Source organism: Drosophila biarmipes, chromosome X, assembly GCF_025231255.1.
Source record: "Drosophila biarmipes strain raj3 chromosome X, RU_DBia_V1.1, whole genome shotgun sequence".
In the NCBI taxonomy this organism is placed as follows: Eukaryota; Metazoa; Arthropoda; class Insecta; order Diptera; family Drosophilidae; genus Drosophila; species Drosophila biarmipes.
Window position 1 is genome coordinate 14,666,292 of NC_066611.1, and position 16,696 is coordinate 14,682,987.

General features: G+C 43.8%; 1 protein-coding gene across 3 annotated transcripts; it reads right to left on the reverse strand.

Moving 5' to 3' along the window:
- Nucleotides 1–305: 305 nt before the first annotated feature.
- On the reverse strand, nt 306–14,692 carry LOC108025690 (open rectifier potassium channel protein 1). Of its 3 annotated transcripts, XM_017096224.3 has the most exons (8): nt 14,547–14,692; nt 9,743–9,906; nt 5,067–5,362; nt 4,579–4,830; nt 4,395–4,498; nt 4,094–4,241; nt 3,221–3,293; nt 306–2,856 (listed from the first exon to the last, which is right to left on the reverse strand). In XM_017096224.3, exons 2-8 carry the CDS (start codon nt 9,882–9,884, stop codon nt 770–772), a joined length of 3,102 nt encoding a protein of 1,033 aa, XP_016951713.1. In that variant the 5' UTR covers nt 9,885–9,906; nt 14,547–14,692; the 3' UTR covers nt 306–769. The 3 variants fall into 3 exon arrangements, with proteins under 3 accessions (XP_016951713.1, XP_043948879.1, XP_016951712.1); XM_044092944.2 differs by lacking the exon at nt 4,094–4,241 and having other exon boundaries at nt 306–2,875; XM_017096223.3 differs by lacking the exon at nt 3,221–3,293 and having other exon boundaries at nt 306–2,875.
- Between the last annotated feature and the right edge of the window lie 2,004 nt (nt 14,693–16,696).

Here is a 16,696-nt window from a genome sequence, read left to right on the forward strand (position 1 = left end):
AAACTCAGTACTGACGATGGTTATTAAGAATTAAATGTATGCCTACGTTAATTTGAGTTGTAACGTGGCCTAAACACTACCTTAAGTATCAAGAAACATAGAGTTTTGAAAACTAGAAATATTATTTTTAATTTAAATAATTTTTGTAACATGCTATATATCTCTTTTAAAACATATTTTTTTCTATGTTGCTATTTTCAATACTTTCTTTATGTGTTTTTGAAATCTATAGAGCAAACCTTAAGCAGATTTCAAAGCTTATAAACTTGTCTATATCCCTTGTTCCCCAGGAATTTCAAAATGCATTTCTGATTTTCGCATATTATCTTTATTGTATAACAGCTTTTGGAATGTTCGGGGAGTGAAATGAATCTAGGAGCTAAATGAAGTAACACTTGTATTGAGATCCTTTTCGGGTCGCAATCGAATGCCTGAAACACGCGGATAGTTTTGTTCATATAAGCCCCTTCTTAGCAATAGACATAAAGGAATATATATATAATAATAATAGAATAATAGACATAGATGCAGATACAGGCATAAATACAGCATAACAATGGAGGAAGAGATAGCTCTAAAAATACATAACACTAGGACAACTGGATAAACGTACGTAAATGGGTTACGGATAACATTAGCATAACAACTAAGGACCTTTGGCAGCCTTATCGACTATGTGGAATAGAAACAGTGGGTGCAACGATTCCGCGGGACATGGACATAAACGAGTTGGCAATACATCTAACCGATTACGGAGCTACGTATGTGACTACTTCTCGCTGGTGGATCCACTCGATCCACCGGCACCCGATCCTGAGCCCGCCGCCGTGCTGGGCATGCTGCTCTTGCGCTGCGCCTGCGAGATCTGCACGATCCTCGAGAGCGGCGAGTGGGTGCTGCTGGTGCTGGGTCTCGTTCCGGCGGGCAGGGGCAGCAGCCGCTGGGCGGACGTTCCGCCGGCCTCCTCGGTGGCGGCGCCCAGAGCTGCCGCTCCAGTTCCGCCGGGCGGCGAGGTGGGCGACAGCTCGCGGGCCAGCGGCGAGGGACGCAGCGAGAGGCGTCGCTGGAGCGCCGACTGCGAGGACTGTTCCATCAAATTGGCACCCGGCGGCGGCGCCTGTCCAGGTGGAATCTGCAGAGCCGTCGGCCTGACGCTGAAGCGACGACGGAACTTGCTCTGCCCAGTTGCTGGGGCATTCGCCGATGGACCGGAAGCAGCGTTACCCGCCGCCAGCTGGCTCTGACTTCCGGCTCTTTCGGTGTAGCTCGGTGGCGGTTCGAGCAGAGATCTGACCGCTGGACCAGCTGCTCCTCCAGTCGGCGATATGCCCACAATGGTGGAGCGACGGGCGTACAAACGATTGGCCGCCGCCGCCTGCAGTGTCCTCGTCTGGTCGCCCGCAAAGAGCGAGAGGATCGGTGGCAGCTGTGGCGGGTCCAGTCCCGCGTTGCCCATCTTGCGCTGCTTTCGGCTGCCCTTTGTTGAGCCTCCTGCTCCTGGCCCGCCAGCTGCCGCCGCCGCCTGCTGCTGTTCATCGAGCACAGCATGGGTGTGCACCACCTCCAGGGCGCGAATCAAATCCGCAATGGTCGTCTGCTCCAGGACGTTCATATCCTTGTCGGAGGTCACCGAGAAGATGCTGCTGCGACGCGGAGCCGAGGCCACCGACGAGGCCGATGCGGTGGCCGGGAAGAGGCTGCCCCTGCGAGCGGCCACCGCTGCCATGGCCGCCGATCCGGAGCCACTGGTGGCCAGGCTGCCGCGGCGCATCTGCATCTGGGCCAGGGCGTGGGCCGTGGGCGGATACATGCTACCCCGGCGAGCGGATGGCGCCTGGTTCTGGGTGTAGATGCTCTCGCGTCGCCGCTTGCCGGCCGCCACCCGGCGTTGGTAGGCTCCGCCTCCTCCACCCAAGGCCGAAGGCGGCGTGGCGCCATCCTCCGGCTGGAAGCCCAGGTTGGTCAGGCCGCCGGCGCTGGCCAGGCTTCCATTGGACTCGAAGGGCGGCGGTGGGCCGCGTCCGTTGCGCATATAAAACTGACTGGAGGTCGCCGTGACCGTGTTGCTGTAGTACTCCATCGGAGATCGGGCCTGCTGCGAGATGACACCCTCGGGCACCGACACCACCGACAACTTGCGCTCCAGATCCTGCGAGGGTCGCTTCCGCTGGAAGGGGAACAGGCGACGCAGGCCATCCGGCATGGAGAACTTCTTGACGCGACCTGCGCCCGCTGGCGATGGCTTCTTCAGCTGCTCCTCCAGGGCATCCGGCTCCAGGTGAACCATGTTCGAGTTGGCCGCTCCGTTGGCGCGCTGCTGTCCCTTGTAGCGCTGGTTGAAGGCCTCCTGGATCTGCTGGTTGTCGCCGCTCCAGGTCCATTCGTTGTGGCTGGAACGCAGTGGCCGCTCGCTCTGCCAGCGAGGAGCCTCCAGGTTGAAGTCGGAGCAGGCACGAGCTCTCGGACGGCGCGGTGTGGTGAACTCGTTCACCGTGGAGAAGGACCATTCGCTGGCCAGGATCTGGGAGTCGGAGAAGCCATGATAGCCACCGTAGAGGGCCGCATCCTCCTGCTCCGCCGGCGGTGGCTTCACGGTGGCCAAGGCACTGACCACCTTGGCCAGCAGATCGGTGGTCTGTCGATAGGCCTCCGCCGTCTCGAACGTCTTCTCGCGATCCAGTTTGCTCAGCTCGGTGTCGGAGCTGGCGTGCACCAGGAGGCCGGCCTCCCGCTGGGCGGCAGCCAGGTCGGCGCACACCGAGAAGGCCCTCTTCCGGCTGGGAATGGGAGCGGGCTCGATGCGGTACATGCTTAGATCCGGACAGGAGTTGGAGCGGGGCAGTGTGTAGGCGATATCTATGTCGGTGTACACGGGCTGAGATGGTTAATATGAAGTATACATCACAATATATATAGTCGGGTGAGTTGGAAATCGGTTTAAAATCCATTTTTAGATTAGGAATACCAAATAGGATAGAAACCATATGTATAGATCATATGTGGGTTCAGTTTTAGGAGTGGAGTTCCATTCAAAGTCAAAAGTGTAGAGATGGTGATTGGTGGTGTTGTACATGTAAAGAGAATAGTTTGGATTAGTGTGTGATCTCTCGATATTTTTGGATGACAATATTTCTTGGTTGGGCTCATCTGGGCTAGCACTATGCATATATCTATAAGTATTTCAAAGTTGTTCCTCTGGGTATCTCGGTTAGCTACTTACTTCGGCCGCTCTTCTTTTTCTGCTCAGTCTTAGCCTTATTCTTCGACTTCTTTCTATTTCCCTTTCGACAAAACTAGAACGGAGAACAGCGGCTGTATCAGAATTTTGATTATACTTGGTAATTTTGGCTAATAGGATCGTGGTTATGTGGATACCGCTTAGTTGGACACGAAACATTGAAGCATATCTTCAAGGAAAATCGGACTGTAAGAGCAATTTGTTAGCAGCCCCTTGATGGTGGACCATTACGAATAGATCGAACTTAAAATGTTACTTCGTGACATAAACATGCCAAATTAGTATCTCATTTTTTAATTTTAGTCAATGGTGTTATATGAATGGATATATAATCCTATATATGTCTAGGAATTGGATAAACTTATATATAGTAAATATTATTATTAGTGTTACTCTTTCTATGTATTAAATATCAGAACTTCTTTTCTTATCATAAACATCCCCATTAGTAAAACTTGTGTGTAAAACATCCCATCATTAAATAATTTAATTACTTATTAATTCAATAAATCAATTATTCAATAATTCAATGATGCTGTATTGAAAACAAATGAATTTGCTTCTATAGATGTTTTGATATTAGAAAAGCTCTTAGATATTAAAGATTATTTTTTTGTATTACCCTTTCTAATACTCTATTTATGTTACAAAAAATGCTTATTCTAAGTTATGTCATCCGATTTTCAAATGATCCAAGTGGTAAACATGGTTCTTCCCAGGTTATTTTCATTCATAGATACATGACGAATGTAGTATTATACATATTTAGTGCTATCCCAACATATTTGGAATTTTTAAACACTGAGTGCTAGCCCATTGAATGACAAGTTGCCTTGGGTGATGAGAATCGTTTACCTTGACTTTGAGGATGTAGAGCTCGTTGAGCATGCGCCTCAAATAGCCCACATCCTTGGTGACACCTGTCCAGATGCGATTTTGGGTGGCCTTCAGGTTGGAGGACAACTGCTGCTCCAAGTACGCCAGCTTCTTGCTCTGGAGGCCTCTGTTCATGGCGAATGCCCAATGTTAAATGGTGAATTTTTGATTATGGAACCAGATATGTAGAGAAATACAAGTTGGGTTAGATCATGCAGAAGACAAGGAACGAGGGAGCACATGGACATGCGATGGATTTGGATGCAGCCCATCCACTTACCGAGTTATAAATGTCATAATCATGACTAGGTAGCCCAGGGAGAAGATAAACCAAACGATCACAAAGATCTGATAGACCACGAACCAGCCGCCAAACTCTCGAGGCTATAGAGAAAATTAAGTGTTAGTTATATGGATATGGATAATATTTAGATCCTTAAAGGGATTCCTGGAACAAGACCCACCTGATTGGCCCCGAAAGTGGGCACATAGTCACCAAAACCTATCGTGGTCGTGGTCACATAGCTGTAGTACAGCGAGATGGAGTAGGGCCAGTCCTCGAAGTAGGTGAACACCCAGGAGGGCAATAGCAGGAAGAGGGCTATGCCTGGGATCAGGGCTATCACCACCGTGGTGATCAATCCCAGTTGCGGAGGAACATAGTGCATGTCCGAGGACATCTTGTACTTCTTGTAGCGCCTGTAGATCGCTTCAAACTGAAAGGAATAGTAAGGATTCGTCATATAAAACATGTATAGTATCACCTTCTAGTAAAGCTTCTTCTTGATATCAAGAATCAATTCACTGAGAAATTCAATCGAATTACCCTTATAATTATTATCATACAATGTTTAAGTCTTCAAATCCGATCCATTGATATGATTGATATGGTATAAGGTAATTTGGGGTTCCCCAAAGAAAAACCTTATAGTAACACTTAATGTCCACTCACCGTACGTCCAAAGTATTCGCCCAGACCGGCGAAGAGGATTCCATTGACGGGGATCCCGATCACCGAGTACGCTATCATGATCATCCGTCCGGCGAAGGTCGTGGGAGATATATTACCATAACCCACGGTGGAGCAAACCGTGAAGGCGAAGAAGAAGGCGTGGTAGAAGGTCCACGTGTAGGGCGTGTCATTTTGGGTGGGTAGGGTCACCGGCTTGCCGCAATAGTCCGAGATCCGCTCGAGAATCTCGTCTTGGACGGTCTTGTTCTTGTCCGCCAGCTCGTCCAGTAGATATTCTGAAGAAATAAATGGAGGGTGGGGATCAGAAGAGTGAACTTTCATGCCTGATCGAGCGTGAAATCAAATCACTTTTAATTGGCCCCCTCTGTGCTTCACGTGTCCAAGCGAATCCGATCCGGATGCAAATGTGCGGCCGGCGGCTAAACTTCCGCTTTCCGCCGGGGAACAATGGGCATAAAAGAAATCCGTTACGTTGCCAGAGATCACTGATCGTCACCGGTTAGCTAACCCTCCGATTACCCCCAGAGCGCTATATTTTACACTAAAACGATTACAGTGATGGCTACTTGGGTACTAACATTAATGGATACTTTACAAATTTAAAAATATTTATAGTTAAATTTTCATTGATCATCTGGTTAATGATCCATAGACTCTTTAAGAGTGTACAATACGATGTTTGTTTTAATTTGTTTTTGTTATTATTATGAAATTTAAAAAGTCTTTATCAAAAGTCTATACCAACAAGGCACACTTTGTAAAATATTTCAAGAACTTGCTGAAATCTTAATAGGTGATGAAAGTACTAAGGTAATACTCGTACTCAAGATCATTAAAAATAGTTGCTCACTACAGTTTCTCCTAACAATCTATTAACTCTTTCTTCTTTTAAGCCTTCATAATTTTTTTTTATTTTTATTTTATTTACATTTTTTTTTCTTTTTTTTTTCCCTTTGTTTTGAAACTTATTTCCTACCCAAAAAAGCATGCTTTCCTAAAATATTTCAAACACCTGAAAAAAAGTGAGTAACTTAGTTGTTTTTTTCCCCGTGCACCGATCTCATTGGGCGATCACCACGATCATGACCTGACCCAGACGATCTTGCTCCGGTTAATTGAAATGCGCTGGATGAACGAACCCCGACGGTCTCAATGGAAGACATTTATCAAGCAAATTAATCGTGTTCGTGGCGGGCCAGCGAGCTTTGGCACATCTTGCTGTAGGTCAGTAATGTATAGTTGAGCTTTTTCGATCAGATTTGACTTCTCGGAATAAATGGAACGACGGGAAATTTTGCAATTGATTGAAAGATTCGAGATAAGTCAACGATAGTCTGGAAATAGTGAAGAATCTACAAGGATTTATGAAACTATTATAGGAATTAATCGTTGGCAATCTTCAAGTATTTCTAGTCGCCTATCTATCAGCTGTGATATAACCGATTCGAGAAGTGATAGCACACTTTAAAAATAGCTGGCGATTATCAAGTTTGGTTGTAATCTAGCATATCATATGTTTTCAATCTTTGAATGACTCTATACTACAAAGTTTATAGTTGAATGGCTATTCTACTGAATGGTCATTATACTAATTGATTAACCCATCAATCGTAGTCTGTGACGATTGATTGATGGCTAGAAAGGATCGTATAATCTCTGGGCACCACAGATCTTTCCAGTTTTGTGTTATCAGGCCGAGTGCAAAAAACACTTGGCTTGGTTGAGATTCTCGTGAGATTCTCATGATCGACCGTCTAACCTTTATGGCCAAGTTCATCAACTTGAGCAGATTGTCGGACTGCAATCTTTCAATAAACCCTGAGCCTTGTGCAAATGCCAAATGTGATTCGAGCTGTTCCCGGTAATCTTTTGACGAATTGCATAATTCAATAATTGCCTCCGGAGACCGGAGGCTAAATTCTGCCCAACAAAGGGACCTGCAGCGGTGTCATCTCATCGCTGTCATCTCCGATCTCCCTGTGATCACAACGGGACGCAATTGGGGGCAATTCAGAGATTAACAGCCGCAACATCAACAGCTCTATATGTCCCCCCATATAGTGGAACCAGTGACTGACGGGCCCAGGCGGGCGCAATTTAATCGCCTTTGTTGGTCCACTGGAAATCTTGATTGCCGGCAATTTGTTCATAGAAGTCGATCATTATCTCGAATTCTTGCCGAGTCCTCTCGACTCTCGTGTCTTTGGCTGGGATTCCAGGGCGTTTACACTGATTATCGCGGTGATTGAGTGCGGCCCGGAAAAGTTTGTGGCAAACAAATTGATAAATTAATTTAATTAAAGCCGACGCGGAGGCTGCAAATCAGCAGGCAGTGCACTATCAAGCCGTCTGAGGTCGAGGTCAGTGATGCACGCCGTCTCGAGGACCGTTGGGAACCTTGGTTCCTTCCTCACGATCTCGGAACTTTCCACTCTTTAGGCTACCTTGTATAATACTCTCCTTGCATAATAATAAATCATACCGAAAGCCTCTAATTAATATTTTAAAACTACCTAATTCTCACATCCTGTCCTGCGGTTACTCATCAAGTCAAAATAGATCAGGGTCTATATAAATAATACATTTTGCAAGTCTTTGCGAAATTAAAGCCCACATATGATAAACTTTTAATCTCTCTTGGCAAATAATTTATTTTCATTCACTTTAAATTAAGCTGTTATATCAGGGGGATCAATGCAAACAGAGTTAAGTTCTTGATTTTTCGCTAGGCTAAGTTTGTTTAGGGTTAAAAGATTTAATAAGAGGCTACCAGTTAATGATATATGAAAATATAAAAGATAAAAACATTAAAACATATATAGGAACTTATATATATCATAAGGAAGACCCCATATCAAAAGTAACTAAGAAATTTACAGATCCTAAAGGTTTGGAATTTAATATATCTTTTAAGACAAACCCTATGGTAATGATAAGAGAGCTAACTTTTAAAGATATTTGAAATGATATTTTAATGAAAATTAAAATATATACATATATAGGAACAGAGGAACCACATATATCATTATCATATCAAATGTAGTTAAGAATTTTACAGATCCTAAAGGTTAGGAATCTTCTTCTTTTAAGAGAAACCCTATGATAATGATAAGAGAGCTAACATTTAATGATCTTTAAAGCCATAAAAGATAAGATCATTAACATTGTATGGGATCAGAACAAGCAATTACTTATATATATCATTTGGAAGACCCCATATCAAAGTACCTGTGAAATGTAATCATCCTAAAGATATGGTCTCTGATATTCCTTTAAAGCCAAACCCTACATTCCAAACCACTGATCAATCACCTTCCCTGGGAATTTCTGTGGGAGATCCCTCGGTATTGTCATTTGGCCCGGTCACCTTATCAGGTGTCAACAGCTCAAACTTAATCTCACCGAGTTTGTGGACACTTGAAAGTCATCGGCAAGCGGTCGTGGTCAATAGCTGTGATTGTCCAACTTGCGACCAATTGAAGTGCTGTTTTTTCACTTCGTCCAAAGTCGGGAGTGATTAGGGTGACTTTGTGCAGTGGCTTTGCCCGTGTCCAATTGTGGATTGCGGGGAATTAGTTGGGCTCTCGGTGAGCCTATCGCGTATCTAGTATCCTTCGATATGCTCGATTGCCTATCGAGCCCTTAACCTGGCGTTACACTCATTCATAGTGACCTACGATCGGGGCTTTTCGCTCGACCCACGATCGACGTGTATCAGGTATGTAAGCCGCCTCCGATTCGATCCGCCACGATCCACACACGTCTTGGGTCGATGGTTACTAATTAGAGCGTTTATGGGTTATTTATTTGCACAATTAGCACATTTTATGTGCTATTTAAATCCGGATTTATTGCAATTGAAGAGGCATTAAAATAAATACATCCGAGACTGCGGCTCGATTTAGCGTAGATATAATCGCTCTCACACCCTGATTTATCTAGACATTCGTCCGAATATAGAGGTCGCGTTGTCTAGAAGGCAGACTTGTCGAATCGTAAACCTCACACTTTCCACCAGCATTTACGCACGTTTTGCCAAAAAAAAAATAAAAGCAGATATCATTGGGATAGCGATTTACATGAACCTAAAAAAGGGGGGTTTTTAACCCTACGTGTTTAGCTCGGTGACCTTGTTTAATAGCTCTTGAGATTGAGTTTTAATGATCTTTTCTTTTTCTGAAATGGTTTAGTACAGTATATTATATGTATAGTAAAGTAGATATATAAAGCTGTTCACTCAAATCTAAAAATCATTCAAAAGAAATATATATTCTAGTTTTTCCTATACCGTATATTACCTTTATCACTTTTAAAAATCTAAAGATATAGTATCAAGGTAACCTAGTTTAAGATATATTTTCTAAAAGATCTTAAGATCTTAGGAAGCCCTATCCTAACCCCTAAAGCTCCCCTTCAACTACTTTGAGCCAGACTTCACGAGCCACGAGTCGAGAAACCTCAACAAGTGGGTGTCAACGCCTCGGCCGATCCGACATGGCTCTAGACTTTCTATCGCAGTCGTGGGCGACCATTTAGTTCGCGGCGGGATCACATGCCTACGGATCGCCATGGATCGCTCCGGATCACGCGGCTACTACTTATGACTACGGGGGCATTGGGTTTTGATAGTTCTACGCTATTGGAAGCTCACCCACCGTTGATATCAACCTGCTCCTTCATTTCGGCGGCGCGGGCCAGCTTCTCCTCGCCATGCTCGATGTGGTAATAGATCGCCGCCCCGAACATCAGGTAGGATATGTAGAAGATGAGCAGCAGGATCCATCGATTCGGCGACATGCTCGGCGGGGTGTCGCACTACCTGAAAGGACAGCCAGAGTGGCCCGGGTTAGGGCCAAGGAATCTCAGTCGGAATTGCTGTGGGGAATCGTGGAATCAGTGGATCAGTGTTTGGGGGTTTCGGTGGGATCGCGTCGCTCTTGTTGTCTGTCGTTATTTATGGTTGTATCGCCGCTAATCGAAGCTTGATTGCGATTGCTCAAGTGCCGGCCAGGCGCTCTACTTGTTGTCTATATGTGTACGATAGGAGAGAGAGCAGATACCGGGCTATACGACTCCATGCGCTGCGCCCAAAGTTTCGGGTCTTATGGGCTTAAGGGTAGAACTCCCTACTATATTTCTGTGTAATATAACGATTTCTAACATCTCACGATTTCGTATTAAGATTTTATAAAAAATTATAATATCTTATAAAGAACTTGGTAGATCTATATCCAAGCCCTATATGTAGTACTGTATCAAACCTTTCGTGGCACATTTATACCAAACTTCCTTGGGGAATTATAATATCTATTCAGAACTTGTTAGATCTATAACCAAGCCCTATATAAGGTACAGTACCACCTCTTTCGGTGAAGTTGCTCCACTCTCGATGCGAATTCCTTTGCCAAGACCACGCGATCCCCTATCAAAGTGGCCTCCTTCGTCCACGATCGTCATCGCTGGATCGCTCCGCAGGCGACGTCATCGCCCCGGCTTACACCTATTGACACTCCTAATCATATCGCCGGGGCGGACCAGGGCATTACCGCTAATTTTTCCACGATTTCTCGCGGTGCAAAGTAGTCCGCTAACGATTAGCGACCGTCGCAGACGTTGCCCTCCCAGCAGTCCAGGTCTTGGGGACCCGCGCTTATCTGCAAAATGTAGTGTGTGCGAGTGTCTGGGGATCAGGGGATCAGGGGATCAGGGGGCTGCTGTGGGTGTCAACCGACAACTCGCAGTGTACCGCACTTGGCTGCCAATTAGCGATCGCGAATGCAAAACCAAAACAAAAAAAAAAAAGAACAAAACCCAGATCAGGTGTCAAACGTTTGGCCAGAGTCTTAGTCATTGGCCAATGATTAGAGGTCTTCATGCACGGACACTATAAAGATAAAACCAGGCCTGTGGAGGCGGAGGTCTCCAATAATACGTGAGGTCTGTGATGAAAGTACTTGACATATCAGCTGGCCCATTCTATTTATGGGCGATGGCTAAAGGTCTTACAACATCATAAAGATAAACGATACGGTGCTGCCTTAGGCTGGCAACCAATGGCTTGCTAATGACCAATTGATGGTGAAAGTTCTTACAACCTCATAAAGATAGAGGCCCAAGTCAGCGGTGGTACAGACTTGGGGGGTTCTTGCAATATCATAAAGATAAGGCTGGCTGCGTGTTCGCCCTAATGAGTTCATGTTGGGGTAGTTCGTGTGGACTTTAGGCGCGAAGAATCGCATGGAGTCGCGGGGAATCGCGGAATCCCCCGCCAATTCACGTGAATCGGCCGTAATCTCGGTTCCAGGTTTTCGGTATTCGGCATAGAACCACCGCGGGCTCTATCGCTGAAGTCTTCTCATTACACGCTTGATTACATGGCGACCATTCGAATTGTTTGTTCCCAGTTGTTCAAGTCAAGTGATCGCTGATAAGGCTGCTTGCCGTAGTTTTAATTATCATTATCGCTCGTACTGTATAATTTCTATTAAATTATCTCTGGAGTAGGCTTGTTTTGCCTTTCCAATCATGGGGGCTATATCCCGATCGTACAACGGCGACCACAATAATTTGCCAACAATATAGAATAAAAGATCGTCTATTGGGCGCGTTCCTCGAGCACTGACTGCCTGGCGATGACGCCGTTCAATGGAAGTCTTTTCATTTATTGTGTCTCCTTTTTTTTATGTATTTATTTATTCGGAACAAACATTTCGATGACGCTGTACGTTGCCAAACGATCTTTTTAACGCTTTTTTTTGGGCTTGCCCCCTTGGAATACCTTTTGAGTGGAAAATTCTGCCAAAAATGTATGCGGAAATTGTTGATAATCGGTGAATAAGGCTGGCGATAAGAGGCATTTGGAAAGTTTTCTTTCGGTAAGATGAAGGATCTACTCAGGAATGGATAGGAGCATAAGATTCTATAGTTACTTATAAGAAAAGAAGGACCGTACTCTTCCAACTTTCAACAGAACCCTGGTAACTTGGCGTCCGCCCACACCCACAGAGCCATCGTAAACCCATAAATCGGACCCACTCTTTATCAAGCCGAACCCAAGTCGAACCCAAATCACAAAAGACAACACTGATAAACATTCGATGATCATGTAAATGAATTAAGTCAATGTTTGACGTCAAGTGGAGTAGACAACAGAACATTTAATATGGCCATAAAGGCGTTTACTAATTGATAGCCCACAGACTCCAGTTCATGGTGATTTATACTTGGATTTGGGTTGTTTGTTGGCGGAATCATCGAAGGATCGTTGATCATGCGATCCTCACGTGCCCTCGCCGAGAGCTGACCTCAGAGCGCCGTGTTACGTGCAGAATTGGGGATTTCGGAGGGGGAAACCTCGTCTCCTCGATGCACTATGTATGTGAATGCGAACTACACTCGTATATTATGTGGAACAAAATTAATAAATAACAAAATATTTACATATACCGACGCTAAATAGTCGTATAATCAATAATAAATAGCAGCAACTGCAAAATGAACACGTTTAGTAAATAATCGCAAAAGTTGTCAAGCGTCGAGAGCCGTGCTTTTTTTTCTTTTTATTTATTCCTCGAAAAGTAAACGAGAAAATCTCGGGGGGGGGTGGCGAGAAGAAAAAGGAACAAGAATCGCTGGCATTGTGGCCGGAGTCTGAAAAACCTGGCTGAAAATACCAGGCGGGCCCACGGAGCGCTGATGAGCCTATTGGGTGCTAATGATGACATTGTTTTACAAGCCGGGGCGGCGAGATGATTAATTGAATTGCGATCTATCAATGTCTCGCTTCCTCCGTCAGTCTCGTCACCGTCTTGTGGGTTAGTTGGTGCTTCTGGTTTTCCTTCTGGCGATAAGACTACGTCAGAACCATAGAGTTATACGCGGCAATTAAGAGTTACAGTCAAACATTTGATATTCGATACAATACGATCTTAACTTCCCTTATTGGTGAGGATAGGATTAAGCTGAGTTAGAAGAGTTCATATCAATATCTCTCTAAATTGAATACTTTCTTCTTAGAATTCAAAAGAACAATAATAATTTCAATAGAAAATATAAAAAATAAAATAAAAAAATAAAATTATAATAATAAAAAAGAAAAGTTCATAGGAGAAATTTTTTTGTGACTAGTTTTATATATTTTTGAACTTTTCATAAAAATTTTAAAAAATAAAATAAAAATATAAAGAAAAAACAAAAAAAAGTTCATAAGAGAAATTTTTTGTGACTAGTTTTATATATTTTTGAACTTTTAATAGAAAATATAGAAAATAAAAATAAAAAAATTAATGTTGTTTCTGCACTTCTACATTTCTCTATAATATATATTATATATACATATCTATAGATCTTATAATTGGTAATCGGGTTCTTTAACGTTATATCTGTATGGAAGTTTTACTGTAAGTCTGTCTGTCACATGTATTGATGATTGAAGCACCTCCAGCACCCATTACTGAGTTACCAACGAACTGATTGACGAAAACCATGGGGATCAAGAGTTGGCCCCTATTTGCTTATAGCCAAATGCCCCATGATGGATGACTGCGGTTCGTAGGCTCAGCGCAATCGGAAGACTTCTTGAGCCCGCTGCCAATCGACTGATCGATAACAGATAACGGTTCGCTAGCTCTGGCTAACGGTACTTGCGGCGCTGTGTGTAAAGGAACGTTTTTGCATATGGTAGCAACAGTTAAGCAAACACTTTTGCACTGTGAAACAATTTCGTTAATTAAATGCATTCATGCTACAGATACCGCAAAGAGGTGCGGCACAGATTGATTTAACGGATTTTAGATGAACACTGAAAGAATATTAAACGATACTGCCATCATATGTTCTTAAAAGCTGTGTTTTAAGCTGTTTCTCTTAAATTATTTATGTCCTTGTACGAAATGATTTATAAAAAACTTAAAATATTTAAAAATATCAAAAAAAAAAAAACAAAAATATTTTTTAGAATTTTATCACATTTGTGAAACTCTTTTTAAGTAGGTAGTTTTGGTATTCGAAATCATTTCCGTTGTTATCCTTTTAAGAGGCCTACTTTTCCCCGAGTGTAGTCCGCCCTATAGACAGCGCGTCTGAAGTGGAGCGCACATGCGAATCAGATCGTCCAGATTGGGCCCAGAAGAACTCTAACCTGTGCAATAAGTAATCGCTGCGATTCCGGTCGAGCCGTCCGATCACCCTCATACTTTCTTTGTGGCCCACTCAGATAAGGGTGTGCAAGGTGAAATGACCACGAAAACAACACCAAAAGTAATGACAGCAACAACAGGGATCGCAGATTGGAGGGGATAGCGATAAAGGCTGTTGTTTACAAGTGCACTGTTTTTGAATTTCATTCAATTCGCAATGGAAACACCACCGAAATCCTTCCACAATGAACTCGTTTCGTTCCACAGTTCCAATTCTCTTCTTCATTTTTGTTTTTTTTTTTTTCACTTTCAGGATACCCACGATCAAAAATTGATGAAAAAAAAAGTGTGCACTCGGAGGAACCGTTAGCTCACGCCTCTCGATGCGTTTTGTGTCCTCTTCTTGTGTTTTTGGCGGATTTTCGGTTTTGGAATGCAAGGAAGTTCGCGAAATACTGGAAGGCTGGACGATCGCGTCGCAGGACCGTTACCGTTAAGCGGCGCACGCTGAATTGAAGCGCTTCCAGCAGTCGGTTGACACTTTTTGTTAACGGTGACGATCGGCGGCGGTGACGTCGCTCCGTCGCTTCTCGATTCCCGTAACCGTTCTGATTTAAATGGAACGCCGCTCCAAGCTCACGTCTGTTTCCAGTCTCTGCCGGCGTCGGCGTCGCGGCGTCGACGTCGCTGCCAGCTAACCGCTATTTCTGTTTCGGTTTCTTTTTCCCCTTCCCACGATTTCGGTAATTTCCAGTTTCCAGTTTTCAGCCGAGCTTGAGTCTCCTTTTTCCACCCGAGAATCAGTTACCCAAGAGAGAGAAGGCAAGAGGAAGGAGTTTAACCGTTACGGCACTTCCCGCCGAATGCCAGTGAATTCCAGCCAAACAAGAAGGTACAACGAAATCTCCGAGTGCGCGGCACTCGAAAAATCAGAGCGGAAAGCTCAGAACCGCACGGCAAACGAGCGCGGCATTAAGTAATTGTCCCACCTCCTTTAACCGCCGATCGGTGTGCTTATTTGAGTGTTTATATCAAAGTACATATGTAGTATGTAAGTGCGAGCTCTAATCCAGTGCTCACTCACTCTGAGCTCTTTGCTCTTCGCGGGCTCCAAAAAATATGACAGCTCGAAGTCACTCAAGAAATGTGTGAATGTGCTTTGCTTTGTAGAGTGTGCGGGTGGGGGAGCCCCACCCCCAGCCCTGCACTAACTAAACTAAACTAAATCAAGTTGAAACGCCGATCGACAAACGGCAACTACGAAATTCGTTCAGCCCACCACCCCCCAGAAGCCGATCGTCGCAAAAAAGAGATACTGTGTAGTAACCAACGGAACACGGACCACTACAGTGGAGCAAATGTGTAAGTACTGCCCAGCTTTGATATTATAAGAAACCTACTTAAAAATAATATCATTTAACATTGACAAAAAAATATATTTAAGAAGTTCAGTTGACCATAAAGGATAGTGGATATCATGACATATCCAGACAGTTTATAGTCTCTTTAAATGGTTTTTGTTTATGATCTATTCTACTGAGCTATCCAAAGTGTTTATGAATCACTAAATATTTAAGTAAGAGCCCTTATCGAATGTGATGTTGATAAAATTTCATAAATGTTTCCTATGAACCATAAAAATTGGCCCTGACTTGCCCATTTTAATTTACGTCAAAACAGCGATTTTATACTTCCAAAAATAATAATATTTAGCGCCAGATCGGTGGACTAATGGGTTTTTTCTTGTAAAAGCAATTGCCAATATAATTGTTTCGGTTTTATCTTAGGGAAAAGTTAGAGTTAGCAAAAATTCAGTTTAGGGCATAGCAAACATAAAAAAAATTATACTTCTAGGCCATACAATAATATTTGGATGACTATATGATTATACCAATTGAAATTTTACACCAGGAATTATTGATCAGCGAGCCAAAATATTCCAAATACAAACAAATACGTGTATTTTTTTATAATATTGAATAAATTCAAGCCTAGACAAAAGCCCTGCAATAAATCTTTAGGGGTTTATGGACCATATTAAAAATTATTGCATTGCTTTATGATAGTTCGGAAAAGTCTTAAGTCTACCTGTACCTTATTGAGAGATGTATAGATCATAGACACTATGCCTTATCTGTGGAATATTATTCTGAAGGAGCATCACTTATCTCGAACCACTGTGTACTCTGTTGTGATCGTCGGCATGGCCACCGACCTTTTTTAGAATTTACGGAGCATGGGCCAGATTCCCCAACCTAGAGTGGGCTGGAGTGGCACCAAACCTAGCCCACGGCGCCACCGCCAGTGCCACGCCCACCGACGGGCCGTCAAGCCCAGAAAACACACCTAAACGTGCGTTGTCAAAAAAACAAAAATAAAAAGACAAACAACCGAAGCGACCACAATCGCAGCCAACGTAAATAATTTGTCTACGGATTTTAGTGCTTTACGACGGGCACTAGCCGAGCACAA